At 40.2% G+C, this 19,338-nt stretch overlaps 3 protein-coding genes across 4 annotated transcripts in view; 1 reads left to right on the top strand and 2 right to left on the bottom strand.

Annotated features, from left to right (window-relative positions):
• Positions 1-19,338, bottom strand: part of LOC121394554 (basic leucine zipper and W2 domain-containing protein 2-like) — a 337,450-nt gene that overhangs the window by 50,361 nt on the left and 267,751 nt on the right. The gene's annotated exons all lie outside the window — the stretch shown is intronic.
• bzw2.L (basic leucine zipper and W2 domains 2 L homeolog) overlaps positions 1-19,338 on the bottom strand; it is a gene marked incomplete at its 5' end in the record, with an annotated part of 176,390 nt that overhangs the window by 81,284 nt on the left and 75,768 nt on the right.
• Positions 8,002-19,306, top strand: LOC121394553 (ankyrin repeat and MYND domain-containing protein 2-like). Of its 2 annotated transcripts, none has more exons than XM_041565945.1 (5): positions 8,002-8,554; positions 13,019-13,117; positions 15,647-15,807; positions 16,538-16,752; positions 18,685-19,306. In XM_041565945.1, exons 1-5 carry the CDS (start codon positions 8,422-8,424, stop codon positions 18,701-18,703), a joined length of 627 nt encoding a protein of 208 aa, XP_041421879.1. In that variant the 5' UTR covers positions 8,002-8,421; the 3' UTR covers positions 18,704-19,306. The 2 variants fall into 2 exon arrangements, with proteins under 2 accessions (XP_041421879.1, XP_041421880.1); XM_041565946.1 differs by lacking the exon at positions 8,002-8,554 and adding an exon at positions 12,577-12,743.

Raw genomic sequence — 19,338 nt, 5'->3', positions numbered from 1 at the left:
AGTGTCTGAAGTGCACTGAACTACAACACACAGAGTTCTTCTGTTAAGCTGGGGATCCTGGGAGCTGTATTGCAACAGCATTGCTTTAAGAGGATGGTGGAATTTCAAAATACCCATCCTAACCACTGTTTGAAACAAAGTTCTGTCCTTTTCCTATAATACATAATGTAACATTGTTAAATGATCAAACTCTTTTAAAACTGAAAATGTTATTCTATTGTGCTGTTTGACTCTTTGTGCCATTCCAATTAACACCCGCTGTTTGTTCTGTGTCCTAATATTGGCCAACCAGTGTTATCTGTTGGTAAGAGTAATCTTTGTTGTGCCTTATGATGACTGATGTCCTTGGTATATAGCATTTTTTTTGCTCACAGGCAATAAAAGTAATAATGATCATTATCTAAAGCCAAAGTGTATTTTATTTATTCTATTATTTGTCTTATTCAGCAAGCAGATGTGACAAAGTCATGCTCTTCTTGCAATTTTTTTTTTGATTTGCAAAGACGGGAACTCTGTATATGTACTTCGTGAAAAAGTTCCTGGGTGCACTGAACCCAGGAACAGCTGGAACAGCTGCACCCTGGTCCAGAATTTTTCAAAACTAATGTGGTTGCAGGGTCAACAAACATTTAAAAATATTCACAAGAACCCACACTCCAATGCCATGAAAAGAATCACATTTCTTTTATTGTGTACATATTATATATCCAACACTTCGGCCCACCTTAGGGCCCTGAAAAAAATTATATATATAATGTCAGTACAGTGAGCGCACTCTTTCCGGATTTAAAGTATAGATGGTGGTGCATTGGTCAAGACTTCGTAATACATTTCAGTAAATGGACCCGCACTCCTTCATTTTGGTGAAATAAATCAATGTGCTTTATTTCACAAATTCATCTCCAACGTCTTGGTCCTCTCTGGGACCGAAACGTTGGAGATGAATTTGTGAATAAAGCACATTGATTTATTTCACCAAAATGAAGGAGTGCAAAAAAAAAAAAAAAATATATATATATATATATATATATATATATATAATATATATTTTTATATAAAATGAAAAGGGTCCCATCCTTACTTTTTTGTGGGTGCACGGTTAATAGATGTATGTATGATCAATAGAGGAACCACCAGAACTTTATACATATTTGTGGTGAAAATTGCTTTTTTGCCAGCACCAAAAAATGTTGAGTACGTGCTACAATTTCTCCATGAGTTTTTTTTTTTTACAATTTCACCATGCAGTCTTCTGTGATAGAAAACAAAATGCAAAGAAAATGACAATTTTAATGTACCCCTTGCCTTCCACATCAACCAGTCATATCTGACCCTCTCCTCTCTGTCCATATAAGAACATTTAAAGAACTTTTTTGTAAGAAATTGGCAACAAAGGAGCCCTTGACTGCAATGTATTCAGCTGAAATTTTGCTGATCACTACTCTGCTTTATTCCTAACCTCTATGTACTCTTAAACAGAATATTTCTCTTTATCAATTGCCCATCTTGCTTAGTGGTTGTATGCAGGAAGCATTACCAATGATGACTTTCACCTGGACCACCCAAAACAAGCACATCCCAGAAAAAAATGGCTCCTATAGGAACTGCCATGTAAAGGATAGCAAATCACCTAAATGGGCACTTGCATAAATACATACAGTTAAGTCCATAAATATTTGGTTTTTTCTAATTTTGGTTCGGTACATTACCGCAATGAATTTTAAATGAAACAACTCCGATGTGGTTGAACTGCAGACTTTAGTTCAGTGGGTTGAATAAAAAGATAAAAGATTGCGAATGTGAGGAACTAAAGCCTTTTTTTTTTTTTTTTTTAAAACAATCACTTCATTTCAGGGGCTCAACAGTTATTGGACCATTGACTCAAAGGCTATTTCATGGGCCGGTGTGGGCAATTCCTTAAAGCAGATAAAAGCCCTGGAGTTGAATTGAGGGGGGGTGCTTGTATGTGGAAGATTTTGCTGTGAACAGACAACATGTGGTCAAAGGAGCTCTCCATGCAGGTGAAACAAGCCATCCTTAAGCTGCAAAAACAGAAAAAACCCATCCGATTGCTACAATATTAGGAGTGGCAAGATCTACGGTTTGGGTTCATCTGGAGAAAGAAAGAAAGCACCGGTGAACTCCACAACGCAAAAAGACCTGGACGTCCACGGAAGACAACAGTGGTGGATGATTGCAGAATCATTTCCATGGTGAATAGAAACCCCTTCACAACAGCCAAACAAGTCAACAACACTCTCCAGGAGGAAGCGTGTCGATATCCAAGTCTACCATAAAGAGAAGACTGCATGAAAATAAATACAGAGGATGCACTGCAAGGTGCAAGCAACTCATAAGCATCAAGAATAGAAAAGATAGATTGGACTTTGCTAATAACATTCTTTGGACAGATGAAACCAAGATCAACCTCTACCAGTATGATGACAAGAAAATAGTATGGAGAAGGTGTAGAACAGCCCATGATCCAAAGCATACCACATCTCTATAAAACATGGAGGCAGTGTGATGGCTTGGGCGTGCATGGCTGCCAGTGGCACTGGGACACTAGTGTTTATCCATGATGTGACACAGGACAGAAGCAGCCAAATGAATTCTGTGATGTTCAGAGACACTGTCTGCTCAAATCCAGCTCAATGCAGTCAAATTGATTGGGAGGTGTTTCATAATGATCCAACACATACAGCCAAAGCAACTCAGGAGTTTATTAGAGCAAAGAAGTGGATTATTCTTGAATGGCCAAGTCAGTCACCTGATCTGAATCCAATTGAGCATGCATTTCACTTGTTGAAGACTAAACTTAAGACAGAAACACCCATAAACAAACAGCAACTGAAAGCCGCTGCAGTAAAGTCCTGGCAGAGCATTAAAAAGGAGGAAACCCAGAGGGGCAAAGTTACTTACCTTCGAAGTTGCAAGCCAGGTAAGCGTTAATTCGTCAAGCAAAGCAAAGTTACACTAGCGATGCCTAATTTGCATACGGCGCCAAGTTAAAGTACAATGGACGTATATGTAGCACCAAATACATTACACTACACAAGCCTGGGAAAGCTCCATAAAATAAAATAGAGTTGTTATTTTGCCCTATACATGTGCCCAGTGTATAGTTTAGGTGCCATATGTTAGGAAATGTAGGGGAGAAGGAGGGTACCCCAAAAAAAGTTTACGATCTTTTTCAGCTGATCACCCTTAAAAAAGTAAGACGCCAGCATTTTTTGGGACTTAGAAAAAAAATTCAACTTTTTTTGAAGCAAGTCCTATCTACTCTATTGCACTTCGCCTGGTCTGAGGTGGCGAAGGCAAGTCTGGTGCAAGAGGTAACATTCAGTAAAATGCGCAAGCTAGTGAATTCGCGTAGTTACGTCCCTTCACCATAGCGCAACTTTGCCTGGCGTAAGGGTACTAAGTAGTGCTAGAGTAGGTCCACTTCGCTAGTGAATTCACACCAGCGCCCGTTAGTAAATCGGCAAAGTAACAAAATGACATCACGAAAAGAAAGTTCCTGAAAAGTATTTATATTGTTCATTTTGATTATTCATTCCTTTATTGGCGGGGGCGTGATTTCCAGTGTAAAGGAATTAATTGATTGGCAGCATTCAGTAAGTGCAGCTCAGTGGAAGAAAAAAGTGGAAAGTGGTTTATTCAAGTGGAAAAGTAAGAGGTAAACTGGGTTGTGAGGTTTACAGATATTAAGTATTTCTTCAGAGAGGCTTCTGATTTTAGGGCAATCCCAGAAAATATGGAATAATGAGACCACCATCTCCTTGCAGTGTCAGCACAAGTCTGAGGCAGTTCACCATAACTTTTTAATGTGTAGTACCACGTTGGTAATACAGGTATGAGACCTGCTATCCAGGATGCTCGGGACCTGGGGATTTCTGGATAAGGGGTCTTTCCGTAAATTTGAATTTCCATATTTTGTCTACTAAAAAAATTCTCAAACATTAAATAAACCCAATAGAAATATTTTTAATCTAATAAGGCTTAATTATATCTTAGTTGAGATCAAGTACAAGGTATTGTTTAGTTATTACAGAGAAAAAGGAAATAATTTGTAAGTATTTGAATTATTTTGATAGAAATGGAGTTTATAGGAGACAACCTTCCTTTAATTCGCAGCTTTCTGGGTAAAGGATCATATGTTTGTAATTTGTTTCTTTTGTTCTGCAGTAGCAAGAACTCTTCATTAAGTTCAGGGTCAATTGGCCTGCCTGTACCTCACCACTTTCAAATTCTAGGTCTTTACTCCATGCCTGAATGTATTGCAATCAAGCGATTTCTGGGTTTGTGTGTAGAGTTTCTTTTATATAACAGAGAGCGAACATGAGGGGGTTGTTCTTTAGAGCAGATGGACTCAAAGGGGGTTACAAAAAGTCCTCTCAAACTGTAGAAATGCTAGACCTGAAAGAATACAAGATGGTCTGTCTGGGTGAAAAGGGTAGAGGGGTGGAGTAGGTTGTCTTGTAGTAGCCACTTGCCAAATTGATTTACCGATCTCCTTGGAAAAACTAGATGTCCCATATTTTCAGTGTACCAGTAAGAACAGGGTGATCCTCTTAAATTGTACTTGTCTATGGATTGTCTATGGATTGTATGAGACCAGGGCAGATATATGAATAACGTGCTATTTCTTGGTATCGGTGTGATGGAGCCAATCTACTATTCTGTTTAGAATGGCATGATAATCTTTTCAAGGTCCTTGTCCCTTGTCAGTATCACAAGTTTAATCCACGGGTGTATTGTCATTCCAGACAAACCTCCTGATAACTCAAGTTGTGAGTTTGAGAAAATAGTTTGAAGGGATCTGCAGTGGTAAAGCTTGAAACACATAGGGGCAAATTCACTAAGATTCGAAGTTGCGACAGGCGCAACTTTGCCGCACTTCGCCAGGCGTATTTTCGCCAGCGCTCCGCAAATTCACTAAAATCCGAAGTTGCGCACAGGGGTAGCGTAAGTTTGCGAAGTTGCGCTAGCGTTAATTCGCCAAGCGAAGCGAAGTTTCGCTAGCGATGGTTCATTTGCATACGGCGCCAAATTCAAATTTCAATGGAGGAATACGTATCAGCACTACAAATGCCTAGAAAACCTTCAAAACATCAAATAAAAATTTTATTTTGCCCTACACATGTGCCCACTGTATAGGTAAGTTGCCATGAGTCAGGAACAGCCCAGCGACAAATCTCCTCTTCTTCGGGGCAACTTATCTCCCCAAACTGCCTCTCACTGGCTAGAATGTAAAAAGCAGGAGGGATGGCAATCGGTGCTCTTCGTTTTCCGAAGTCGGAGATAAATTGCCCTGAAGAGGCGATTTTTCACCGGGCGACTAAATCTCCCCGAATCTGATCGTGTGTCTCTGCCCTAAAAGTTTGGTATCAGCAACAGTGATGATCCAGGTCTTCAAAGAGGTCGTAGGGCTCACCATTTTCAATTTTGCTGGACGTGTCCGTGACACTCCACATGCTCAGTGTGCTCTGGGCAGCTGTATAGAAGCGAAGCTTCGATCTCCAACCACCTGTGTGGTAGAAACCTTATTCAGCTTCGTTCTTAACTCACAAGCTGGTGAGTGCATGGGAATACTATGAGCTAGGGAACTCTGCACATATCACTTGCTTATGGCAGAGCACATCTAGTTGCTGCCTATGGTATGTTTAAAGGAGAAGTAAAGCCTAAAGAAGTAGGCTAGAAATGTTGTACATTATGTTCTGAGCTTCTGTACCAACCCAAGGCAACCTCAGCCCTTTAGCAGTAAAGATCTGTGTCTCCAAAGATGACCCATTAGCTCCCCATCTTGTACATGCTCTGTGCTGCTGTCACTTACTGAGCTTAGCAGCCCACTAACAATATACAGTACACATAGAATATAAATGTCACAGTATAAGGCTGATTAGTAATTAATACAGATAATTACTACATGGCAGAACAGAAACCAGTGCAATCAGTGCATCAGAATTTAATAATCAGCCCTGTAGCATCAGTTTATATTACAGGCCAACCTCATTTTGTGCTTGATAATTTGTGACGACCCCTAAGCTTAGCTTCTCAACAGCTGCTCAGAGCCCACTGAGGCATGTGAGTGTTACAGACACTTTCCAAGATGGTGACCCCCTGTGACAAGTTTGAAGTCCTGGATCATTGCTGCTATTGACAAGCTGAAACTTTAGGCTGATGCAATAAGTTCAGTATATAAAATGGCATTTTTAGCCACATTAATTTTTAGGGTTTTAGTTCTCCTTTAAGGGACCTTTAACGTAACATTTAAACTAAATGCATTTTATATGGTGTTAATAGTGTTTAATTTTGTCTAAAATAAATCCAGTTTCTTGTTTATATCATGCTTGCCACCTGTCAGTTGAACCTTTAAATGGGACAAAACCAGTTTCTTCACACGGCCAAATATATAATAAGCGATCATCAGGTGATGAACGAATGTTGCCTCGTCTCATATGTTTTCATTGCATGCTTTACTAAATGATTTCAAATTCTTTTTCTGTGGTGAAGAATGTCTTGCTTCTCTTGTGTAATCCCTCAGATTTATTCTGCTCGTCTCTGGTACAACTTGAACTTTATGGCTGGGATTTCTAAAGTAGTTTATTGCTAACTGACTTTATTGCGCCATAAAACGCAGCATCTCATGTTACAGTCCATATAGTCCTAGAGTCTAATCAAATCTAATCCGGCAGAAAACTCACAGATAATATGAATGACACATTTGGGTTCTAGTAAAGCTGTGCTGGCGAGGCCCCGAGCCATTGTTTAAATCTGCCTTTCCAAATTATAGTATTTTTATTTCTATCTTTTAGATGGAATGAGCAGTATATAGATATTGGTTCATTAAAAAGCACTTTTCATTTATTTTGGAATTTTAGATTTTAAATAGTAGTAGCATAAGCGCATTTTGTATATCTACTAAAGCCAAAAGGCTGTTGTACATGTTGCTTACAATGCTGGGCCTCTATTTGATCGCCACCCCTCCCATAGTACCAGTAGCTCAATGGATGCCATTTGTCAGCTCCCATGTATGTATGCTCTGTTAAAGCTAATTTCGAATATACTCGAAATTTGACTGAGGGGTTATTTATAAAAAAAAAATCGAATATCTAAAACTTGGACGAAGTTTACTGACTCGAAAACTTGTATAGAATCAAATTAGACTTAAGTCGTTTTCAATTTTTTTCTCAGAAAAAAACCTGAATCTCAGGAAGGCTAGTAACATGCCCAAATTGGTCCCTGAACCTCTCCCATTAACTTATACATGAACTCGGCAGGTTTTAGGTGGCGAATAGTTGAATTTGAGCTCTTAAAAAGGGCCAGAGTATGATAAATCTCGAAATTTGAATAAAAATTAGAATCGAGTTTGGATGATTCACAATTCGAATTTGAGAGTTTTGACAAAAAAGAAAATTTGAAAATTTAAATTTCCCATTCGACCCTTAATAAATCTGCCCCTTAATATGATGCCAGGCCTGCATACATGTCTTTTAGCCCTGTCAAATATACAGGAACATGCATACGATGTTAGTGCAGGGTTTAATTTAGCAGTTCAAACTGATAGAATTGTGTTATCATTGTATAAGTTTATCAAATATTGAATTGGGAAATCTGAAAGGATTCCCTGCAGTTTTTCCCAATTTATTAGAATTGTTCTAACTGTCAGGAAAGTGAAATAAGAAACTGGCAGATACATGTGTCAGTCAGGCAGAATGCATTTCAGCAGTTTTGAGTAGGGATGCACCGTATCCAGTTCGGGATTCGGCCATTTTCAGCAGGATTCGAATTCAGCCAAATCCTTCTGCCCGGCCGAACCGAATCCTAATTTGCATATACAATTTAGGGGTGGGGAGGGAAATCGCGTGACTTTGTCACAAAACATGGAAGTAGAAAATGTTTTCCCTTTCCCACCCCTAATTTGCATATGCAAATTAGGATTCGGTTTAGTATTCGGCCGAATCTTTCGCAAAGGATTCGGGGGTTCGGCCGAATCCAAAATAGTGGATTCGGTGCATCCCTAGTTTGGAGCACCACGGGGTCTTAGAGCTCAGCAGCCTCGCTCCACATTTCAAATCTGTATATCATAGGAAAGGAGTTTGGATGGAGACAAATTTGTAAAAGTATAAAAAGTATAAGGTGCTTTGATTTTTTTTTCTGCTCGGAAGCCACGTACGGTTTGGTAATAAAATACTGATTATTAGTAAATAGGCCCTGCTTTTATCTCTCTAAACTTTTTTTTTTTTAATCACAGGACACTTTGTATGCTAATAAACTGCCATTTTTAAACTCATGGGTTGTTGTTAAACCCTTTTTGCATGATCTCCTGTAGCAGAGGTTTTTCGGGAAGGGTTATGAATCAGATGATTAATTTGGCAAATAAAAAGTGCGGTTCCTGCTTTTTCTTTGCAGCATGGAATGACTCCTCTTATGCATGCAGCCTACAAAGGAAAGGTGGATATGTGCAAACTTTTACTGCAGCATGGAGCAGATGTCAACTGTAATGAACATGAGCACGGGTACACAGCGTTGATGTTTGCTGGCCTCTCAGGTAAATATGTGATTTCCATAAAAATCAGGATATGAAGATGTGCTTCCATATACTGCAGCGTCGCTCTGCTATAAATTTCCTATAGATTATATTATTCATTTAAAGGAATGTACGCCCTGTTAGCAAGTGTGCTTTATCATCTTGTTTCCCCTAAACAAATATATTGGTCATTTTTTTTTTTTATTATATACATCTAAATACAATGAGCTGTGCTCTTGATCTACAGTGTTGACCATTATTTCTTTGCATATACACACACACACAGCAGCAGAGACATTTTCCATAGACTTTAACAGAACTCTGCACAATCCTTAAAAACCAGTGAAAATCCCTTCATTTACTGTAATATTTATTTTGTCTCCTTTGTACACATGCCTTCGTTACCTTGAAGCTTCCATTTAGAGCTGTGTTGCAAAATTCAATTTTCATTTTATAAAATGCTTTGGCAGGAAACAGGAGAACGGTTTGCTCTTTATACCAGCTATCAAATGAGCAGCTCCAAAAGCCAATGTAGCTTGCTAAGAACTAGATGCAGACAATATTCCGCCATCAGCAAATGATAGTGGGGCTCATGTATCAACACTGGGCAAATTTGCCTATAGCAACCAATCAGCGATTAGCTTTTAAAGCCAGCTGCAAGTAGAACAATGAATGCAGCAATCTGATTGGTTGCCATGGGTTAGTGCCCAATGGGCAAATTTGCCCAGTGTTGATAAATGACCCCCAGTGTAACACTATTTTGGGCTATATAAGGCCAAAGGGGTTCATGTCCAGCTAAAGCTATAGAGAATGGGTTACATTTGATTCTAACACTTAAAGGGGTGGTTCACCTTTAGGATAACGTTTAGTATGTTATGCAGAATGGCTAAATCAAAGCAACTTTTCAACTGGTCTTCATTATTATTATTTTTTTTATATAGTTTTCTAATTATTTGCCATTTTCGTCTGACCCTTTGCTGTTTTCAAAAGGGGGTTACCAACCCCATCTGAAAACAAATTTTCTATAAGGTTACTAATTTATTGTTATTGCTACTTTTTATTATTCCGCTTTCTATTCAGGCCGTCTCCTATTCATATTCCAGTCTCTTATTCAAATCAATGCGTGGTTTCAATGATAATATTAACCATAGCAACCAGACTGCTAAAATCACAAATTGAAGAGCTGCTGAATAAAAAGCTAAATACCGGTAACTCAAAAACCAAAAATACAAAATGAAAATCAGTTGCAAATGGTCTCAGAATATCAGTCTCTATATCATACTGAAAGTTAACTCAAAGGTGAACAACCCTTTAAGGCAGGGCATTCTCTAAGTGGAAGAAATGAAGTATGGGTGTAGTAGAGCTGCAACTCCCATAGGCTACTGTGCATAAGTAAAAGAAAAGTCGCCAGGAGGTCATTTCAGCAAAGAAAATGAACAGATTATTTACAAACAGATGGATCCGCAGGGGTAATACTCACATCTGCAGAGGCAAATGTATATAATCAGTAGATGGCTAGGACAGTCCAGCAGAGACTATACAGTGGAACTCCCAGGGGGTGTAGTCAAGTAGTAAATTACAACCCTCTAGGCAGAAATACCTCAAAAGTGGTTTGGATCCGGAACAGTGAAGTAATCAGGGAGAACACTTCTAAACTGGATACCCTATCTCACTGCAGTCCCTGTAAGCAGTCCTATAGCCTAAGGGAGCTACTCCCTGCTACAATCCTTGTAGGAGCACAGGCTGCTCATGCTATCTAACCTACATATCTTACTCTCCTAGAGAGTCCTATTAGGGCAGGGGCACATTCGGGAAGATTTAGTCGCCTGGCGACTAATCGCCTCTTCTTGAGGGCGCCTATCTCCCCGAACTGCCTTCCCCCTGCTATAATGAGAAAACGCCAGCCCTATAGCACTCTTGCCGCTTTAATTTCCGAAGCCGTCTGAAGTTGCCTCACAAGGAAACTTCAGGCGACTTTGGAAATTGAAGCGCCGCAAATGCATTGCCGCTGGCGATTTTTCATTTAAGCAGGAGGAAGGCAGTTCGGGGAGCTTGTTGCCCCGAAGAAGAGGCGATTAGTCGCCAGGTGACTAAATCTCCCGGAATCTGCCCGTGTGCCCCTGCCCGTACAGGTAGTATCCTATATCTAGCTGGCCTTGTTCACCCGGTCCCTGCTCCCTGACTTATCGCTCTCTCTAGAGGTGCTGGTCCCTCTAGGGCAACGTGGCTTTACTGGGCCTTGTTGTACTCGGACTCCCTGGAAACATCCAGCTGGGTCAGCAACCAGAAGCAAAAGAGGCCCAACCAAGCAACTAGGGAAATAATGATGGGTCAGGATTCAAAGACATAGGGATATATGAAACATATGGGTCCCTACTATAGGTTGATGTGATAGTTCACTCTTCCTCTACTGGTTCAGAATTTTTAATCAAACTACTTACAGCTATACATGTTTATTTTCTCTAGGGATGCACCGAATCCAGGATTCGGTTCGGGATTCAGCCTTTTTCAGCAGGATTCGGACAAATCCTTCTGCCTGTCCGAAATGAATCAATTTGCATATGCAAATTAGGATTCGGTTCGCTATTCTGCCGAATCTTTCCTGAAGGATTCGGGGGTTTGGCTGAATCCAAAATAGTGGATTCGGTGCATTCCTAATTTTCTCACAATATATCAAATTCTTTTGTTAATTGAATTTTATCTATATTGTTATTTATGCTGTGTGAGAAATATAAGCACCTGATCTGCCTGAAAAACCACACACTTTAAGGAATGCACTGGGAATGGTAATATCTCCTAAACAGGCAGTCTTGAGTATGGAACAAATTGGGTATATTGCATTCTAGCCAAAGGATAATTGGAAATAACCAGAGACTTTAATTGTTTTCATATTTTGATACACGCCGCTAGACATCATGTTATTTGCAGAAGCTCAAACTATATCTCAAACAATTGTGGACCAGTGACCCAACAAATTAAATTAAAAGCCAGTGCATGGCTATAGTAAATTTTAGGGTTTTAACCTGCTCTTGCTGGTTCTTTACAAATCATAAATATAGGAAACTTCAAAGCAGTGTAATGGTGAACATACCACAAAGCTCAGCCAGACATACAAATCTGAATGCTTTAGGAAGCCTGACCAAGAAGATTGATGGCAGATATAATTTCATATGTTTTCTCAATAGTAGAGATGAATGGGAGCTGCTGCGTTTGCTATAGCTACACTGTTGCCTTGGTGACTCCAAAATTGTAATTTTGACAAAAAAAATAACCCGTGAACACAAAATGAGCCAAAAGGATGGAGATCCAAGATAAAGTGCCCTGATAAAGTATTAAAAACCGCGGTTCATCAATTCTTTTACTATTGTGAGCTTCCGGTAGCGAAACCCATAGCCGCGGCACAGTTTTCAGCACAGAAAATGGAGCCTGACATCACCTTTACTTTACATGCCGCTTTGCTGGCTTTTTTATTTTCAACACAAGTAAATCTTCAGCCCACTGGCATCACATAGGGGATCACATAAGCATAAGCAGTCCCCCTTTCTCACCCTCACTGGTGTACACGTTAACTCACGTTTGTTTAGCCCTCACTGGCTTTCAGCGGACACAAATCCCAGAATCCTCTCTGGGGCACACTTGAGACACTCTTGTCTCCTGGGAGGGGTTTTTCTTTTCCTCTCCAGTCCTTTGGAGGTCTCTCCAACACTTTGACACAGGGGGGAAACCACTCTCTCTTCCCAGCTGCTCTTCCCTCCACTCAAGTAAGGCTCTCGCATCACCCTCCTCCACTCAAGGAGGTGAAGCTCTGAGGTGTAGTCTCACACCTCCTTTTAACTACAGATCACCTGTAACTAATTACTTAGATACCTCTACTTAGGCAGCTGCAAAACATCTAATGGAATGGACGCCCACCCTACTCTCTTCCATTCACTCCAGGGACCCACTATCCAGCTTTTCCTAAGCCGGAACAGAACTTACACAGCTTTACTAGCTGCAGCCACACACCCTGGAGTTTACATTTCATCAGCCCAATACTGGTGAACTACACACATGATTGTGCCTTTATATCTGTTCCCTTTAGAAAACAGTGTTAAGCAGTTTGCTCATGAGCAGTTGCACATTTCTGTATTTAATGCAATGTGCAGTGTCATACAGTCCCCTCCATTTGTGTATTATATCTGAATCCTGCTTTCCAATCACATGTCTCTCGGTCAGTTTACTAACCCGAGGTTTTAGATTTTAAATATCTCCGAGGCTTTATCCTATAATGTTTATTTTATAATGTATATTAGTATGTGAAAATCAACTTCGATGACGACCTAAACAATCCTATCCGTGATAAGCTGCTGTGAGCTGCAATCAGAGTAAATTCACATGGAAACAAGTTCATGCACTGTCAAATGCACGATTTGCCAAAAAACATTTGTAATTCTAAAATGAAACCAGTACTAAAAATATGTTTTTCCTTTTCTAACTGATATGCAGGGAATAAAGAAATTGCCTGGCTGATGTTGGAGGCTGGAGCCGATGCAGATGTGGTCAACTCTGTTGGGAGAACAGCAGCACAAATGGCAGCTTTTGTAGGTAAAACCTGTACCGACACGTTTTTAAAATTTACAATTCCTTTGTTTTTATGGCCACAGTGCATTTTTATAATCTTACAAAAGTAAATTTGATATCCACTGTTCCTAATTATATAGTGTCATTAATTCATTAGAGGAATCTGTACGTTATTAGTCAGTAGAAGGCATTCATCAATAGCATTATTTAAGTTTAAGGGTCTGGCCACAAAGGCAGATTCGGGGAGATTAGTCGACATGCAACAAATCTCCTCTTCTTCACGGCGAATAATCTCCACAATCTGCCTTCCGCCGTCTAAAATGAAAATCACCTCGGGGCAGGCACACGGAGGAAACTTCGGGCGACATCGGAAAACGAAGTGCTCCGTGTGCCTGCCCCCAGGCGATTTACATTTTAGCTGGCGGAAGGCAGATAGGGGAGATTAAGAAGAGGAGATTTGTCACCTGGCAACTAATCTCCCCGAATTTGCCCGTGTGGCCAGACCCTAAAGGAAACATATGTAAAAAACAAGAATGTGCCAGTGCATTAAACTCTTTTAGATATAGAAGGAATGTGCTTTAAAATGTTTTGTTACTTTATTTAAAATCCTACTAGTCCCGCCCATCTGTTCCACTTCCCGCTGCCTCCTTTCCCATGCTGTGCAGGGGAGCAGGCGGCACTCAGAGCACTGCACTGTAGGATAGGAACCAATCCACAGCTAGGCTGATCTGATAGGGAATTGGAGCCTGTCTTTGCTTGTGTGATTGCAGGGCTGTGATTGGCTGTCGCCCTATTATTGTGCTTCTGGTAGGGATGTTAGGACACTCCCACCCCTCACTTGAAACACACACAGGGACAGTGAACATGGGGAGCTCCAGTAAAGGGTCCATTTTTAAAGACAATATTAATTTACACCCAAAAGTAAAACCAGCACCATATAGTATACACCATTGCCTACAAAATGTGTTTTTGTTTTTTTTATCCTGTATGTCTCCTTTAACAAGAACACATCTAACCCCCTGCTTTGGCACTTAGATAAAGTTGTTTTACATCTTACCCCCTGATCACATGGCATGGGAACTTGAAATGCTGAAAACATAGTCACAGTGTGAATCATTATATGTGTAGGCCAAGCATCTCTATTAATAGCATTTAAGCAGATACACAATTTTCCCTTTCCCCCCTCCAAATTCTCTGGCAAGTGCCTGCCTCTATTTCCTAGTTCAGCTATTTACCAGGGGGCAGGGACTTATGGGCTGCCAGTTGAATATAATAAGCATTGTAATGTTGCTACACCCCAATTCTAGTAGCAGTAAAAAACAAAAGTATTTTAAAGTAATGTAAATATAATTTACTGTTGCCCTGCACTGGTAAAACTGATCTGTTTGCTTCACTACTATAGTTCATATAAACAAGCTGCTGTGTAGCAATGATGGAAATTGAAAAAAAAAGGCTATATGGCACAGGTTTTCCGAATTCGCTCGAAGTTGCCTCACGAGGAAACTTTGGGCGAATTCGGAAAACAGATCGCTCTGAGTGCCATCCCGCCGGTGATTTACATTTATAACACCTTATACCATGTGCTCAGTTTGTCCAGTGTGCTGCCGTAGCTGTATATTTTGACACCTTTTAACATGGAGACGTACTTGCCGTCAAAGCTGACTCCTATAAACAGATATTTCCCTTTAAAAGGATTCTGTCATGATTTTTATGATGTAGTTTTTATTTCTAATTTACACTGCAAATAATTCACTCTAATATATAAAATTACATTCCTGAACCAGCAAGTGTAGTTTTAGTTGTAATATTGGAGTTTAAGCAGCCATCTCGGGTCATTTTGCCTGGTCAGCATTTTAGGATGGAACTGTTTTCTGGGAGGCTGTTGTTTCTCCTACTCAATGTAACTGCTTGTGTCGCAGCGGGACCTGGATTTTACTATTAACTTGTGTTAGGGAGCTGCTATCTGGTTACCTTCTCATTGTTCTGTTGTAAGGCTGCTGGGGGGGGGAAGGGAGGAGGATGATTTAACTCCAACTTGCAGTACAGCAGTAAAGAGTAACTAAAGTTTATCAGAGCACAAGTCACATGACTAGGGGCAGCTGGGAAACTGACAATATGTCTAGCCCCATGTCAGATTTAAAAATTCAATATAAAAAAAATCTGTTTGCTCTTTTGAGAAACGGATTTCAATGCAGAATTCTGCTGGAGCAGCACTATTAACTGACGCGTTTTTTCCTATGACAGTATCCCATAAATATTTCCTGAAACGTCATGTGGCAAAAGTATATGTGACTGCTATGGGTGCATTTATAATTTAGTAATACAAAGTAAACCACTATTTTATTATCCTCAATATATAATATACTGTTATCTAACTGCTCAGTGTGATATATGTATGTGTAGTGCAGGCAAATCTGGCTATACCACAAGTCATATGGGAAGTCCTTCTATAGAGAAGACCTGTCTATGCAATGGTAAAGAGTTTTAGAATTAGATATATCATTGTAACCAACTACATAATAAACTTTAATTTGTAATCTCTTCATGTTTCAGGCCAGCATGATTGTGTCACGGTAATCAACAATTTTTTCCCCCGGGAAAAACTTGATTATTACACCAAGCCTCAAGGGTTAAATAAAGAACCTAAACTGCCATCAAAATTAGCTGGACCCTTGTACAAGGTCATTACAACCACAAACTTGCATCCTGTTAAGGTAAGCTCTCCCTCCCAACTCCCACAACAAATAAACTGCCATTGTAATATCACATAATATCACCTATTACCATGTTTGTGCATACGACACAGAATATTTTGGGTATGGTGAGGGTGCTTGGCTTAGATAATGTATGACATTCTGAAGGTAGTAAAGAGGTGATGTATGTACTTAGTAGGGATTCACCAAATCCACTATTTGGGATTCGGCTGAATCGCCGAATCCTTGGTGAAAGATTCAGCTGAATACCGAACCGAATCCAGGAAAGGAAAAATTGTCAAGAATTCTTCTTTTGTGACGAAAAGTCACCTGATATCCCTATCCGCCCCCAATTTACATGCAAATTAGGATTCCGATTCGGTTCGGCCAGACACAAGGATTTGGCCAATCCGAATCCTTCTGAAAACGGCTGAATCCTTGTCGAATCCCGAACCGAATCCTGGATTCGGTGCATCCCTAGTATCTAGCCTAGTTCCAAGTTCATAATCCTTTTTATAAATAGAAATGTTCTGTACAAACGGTAATCTACGTCCTCTTTGTTTTGTCCCATCACACTTTTGGCATTTTACCCAAAGTGTGCCTCCTCCACCCCAGTGCGAGTAAAAATGATATGTCCTAGGCCTGCTTGTATTTCATGTGAACGGCTTATGGTTAGAATTAACTGGGCTGGGACAAATTCTGATCATTTCATTTCACCTAAAAAGGCTGTCCCTTGTACTCGAACTTTCAGGTTGTCTATCTAATAAAAGAGAACCCCCTTTTGATGGAGGCAGAAGCTTTAAAGAAACGTTGCACAGTGCTGGATTTAATCTGTGAGAAATGCATAAAGCAAAAGGACATGAATGAAGTTTTGGCCGTGAAAATGCACTACATTAGTTGCGTGTTGCAGAAGTGCTCTACTTTCCTCCAGGATCAGGAAGACAAACTTGATTCCTTTATTAAAAAGTAAGTGGTTTGTAATGCTAAGGGGCAGATTTATTACGTTTGAATTGAAAATTTTAATTCAAACCTGAATTTTTTGTATGGTCAAAAATGTCAGATTCGACTAGGGAATTATCCAAACTCGATTAGAGTTTTTTTAAAACATTCTAATTCGATTTTCAAGATTTATCATACTCTGGCCCTTTAAAGGAGAAGTGCTTGACATTTGGGGGTGCCAAATGTTAGGCACCCCCAAGTGATTGTATTGACTTACCTGAAACCCCAGGCCGGTGCTCCTATCAGCAGAAAACTGCACCGGCCCGAGGTTATTCCAGTGAGCACCATGGATCGATCTTCTTCCTAGAAGAAGTAGTTTACACATAAGTCCCAAAAGAGATTTCAGTCTATAATGGTATTGCCTTAGCAAATCCTTTTACTGCTTTTATTGCAGAAGTGTTTTATAAGCATCTGCCTGCATTTCACATTCCACATTTGTTCAGACTAAGGATGCACCAAATCCAGGATTCAGTTCGGGATTTGGCCAGGATTCAGCCGAATCCTTCTGCCTGGCGGAACTGAATACAAATCCTAACTTGCATATGTCAGTTAGGAGCGGGGAGGGAAATCACGTGACTTTTTGTCACAAAACATGGAAGTAAAAAATGTTTTCCCCTTCCCACCCCTAATTTGCTTATGCAAATTCTGGTTCGGTTCGGTGTTCAGCCGAATCTTTCGCAAAGGATTTGGGGGGTTTGGCCGAATCCAAAATAGTGGATTTGGTGCATCCCTAATTTAGACTTTCCTTGTCTTTAAAGAGACATTATACTAAAGTCTTTACCTAGGGCTGGGGCCTCTCTTTGGGGAAAAAACCCCAAAACACCAGCCTGTGGATCTTTATGTGCAAAGCATACCCCCCCCCCTCAAAACACTTTTACTATGGGTTCAAAACATATAGTCACCCCCTCAGTTAATATGTTTTTTCTTGTCTAATATATATTTGTAATTAATGACAAGAAGATGATGGGCCAAATTCTAATCATAGAGCCCCTGCACCCCCCCCCCTCCCAAACTGCATCACTTTCCTCAGAACTCTTCCATACTTGCCAACAAAATTCAAAGCCATACAGCAGGCTGTGTATTAATGTCAGTAGATGTTGACCTGATGTAGAACTAATCACCTGGCTGCTCTCCACAACTAGATATTTATCAGCTGATTTTCCTAAATGCCCATAAGAGGCCTCTATCCAAGAGTCTGTCCCTGCAGAGAACGCAGAGGTCCTTGATTTACTAAGAGCCGTTGGAGAGGAATAAAAGGACTTTTCATGCTCATTATTCTTGTTCCCCAACAAGTGAATGTAGTTGTTCATTTAACGTGTCATTAGGATCTTGCTCCATTTATTCATCTTCTTGTGCACATTGTTGCAATGGTAATTTAGGCTTGTGAAACCACAGTGTTTATTTTCCTATGGGCTGACATCTTGTTCCTTCTACTATACACGAGGTCCAAGCCAGCCTGTTGATATCAGCCCCTCACCACACGCACTAAACTCTTCTTCTTTAACGTCGGAAACCACCTCCGGAATCCACACGCGCAATCACGCCAGCGCGTCTGTACCTTTAAGAGGCGCGCCTTAGAAGAATCAAGATGGCGCCGGACTAGGAGTGCGGCGGCGTGGCGGCCGTCCACGCCGCCGCACACCAGTTAATTTTATTACACAAACTCCCTAGTTGAATTTGACAGTTTTGACCATAAAAAAAAAATTCAATTCGACCCTTGAAAAAATCTGCCCCTTAATGTAGCCGGCTTTAATCTGAGATGGTGCCTTGAGTAGCAGTGTGGGTGCTGCTCGTAGAGTTTCTACCCATATCTAGAAGATCTGTTGGAAATGTTCTTATTCGATTCTGAAAAATGTGTTACTAATTTATATATTTATATATTTAATTGTGATTTGTTAGCAGAGCAAATAAAAACTGATGAACAACTTGCAGAGACGGAAGGAGCTTCTAATTCCCAAACAGAAGCAGAATGTCCAGCAGTAGAAAGTGCAGCAGAAGGATTGGAGGGAAGCAAAATGGCTGCTGAAACCAATATCTCTCAATCAGCAAATCACACTGAAGAGTAAAGGCCTTTTCAACCTCTTACCTTCAGTTCTGTCACATGTTCTCTCAAGATGTGGAGAGGCAGAAAACCTGTCTGTAAAGGTCGTACCATCCACAAAGGCCTCTGTCGCTCTACTTCTTGTGCTTGAGACATACATTCTGCTTACTGACGTTTGCTACTGTGACTGCTTCTTATGTGCAATAATATCTACCAACCACACAGCTCGAATGACCCCCCCGCAAGTCCCATTCCAAAAACTTAAGAAAAAGACCAAGTGCAACAGCCTTTGAGATGGATTCTATATAAACTGGTTTTATGGTGAGCTTCACTCTTAATAAAACATGTTTTTCTATATAACAATTATATCGGGGTATATTATTAAAAAAGTCACATATTTTGGGGGTTTCTCACTTGTTTTGCTTTATGGTCTGTATGAACTGTTGACATTTGTCAAGACAGTTTATTGCCAATAGATTAGCCACAATAGTGCAAGCTATAACACTATAATT

This window comes from Xenopus laevis, chromosome 6L, assembly GCF_017654675.1.
Source record: "Xenopus laevis strain J_2021 chromosome 6L, Xenopus_laevis_v10.1, whole genome shotgun sequence".
Taxonomy (NCBI): domain Eukaryota; kingdom Metazoa; phylum Chordata; class Amphibia; order Anura; family Pipidae; genus Xenopus; species Xenopus laevis.
The sequence above is the reverse complement of the archived record's forward strand: the minus strand, read 5'-3'. Positions and strand labels throughout refer to the sequence as shown.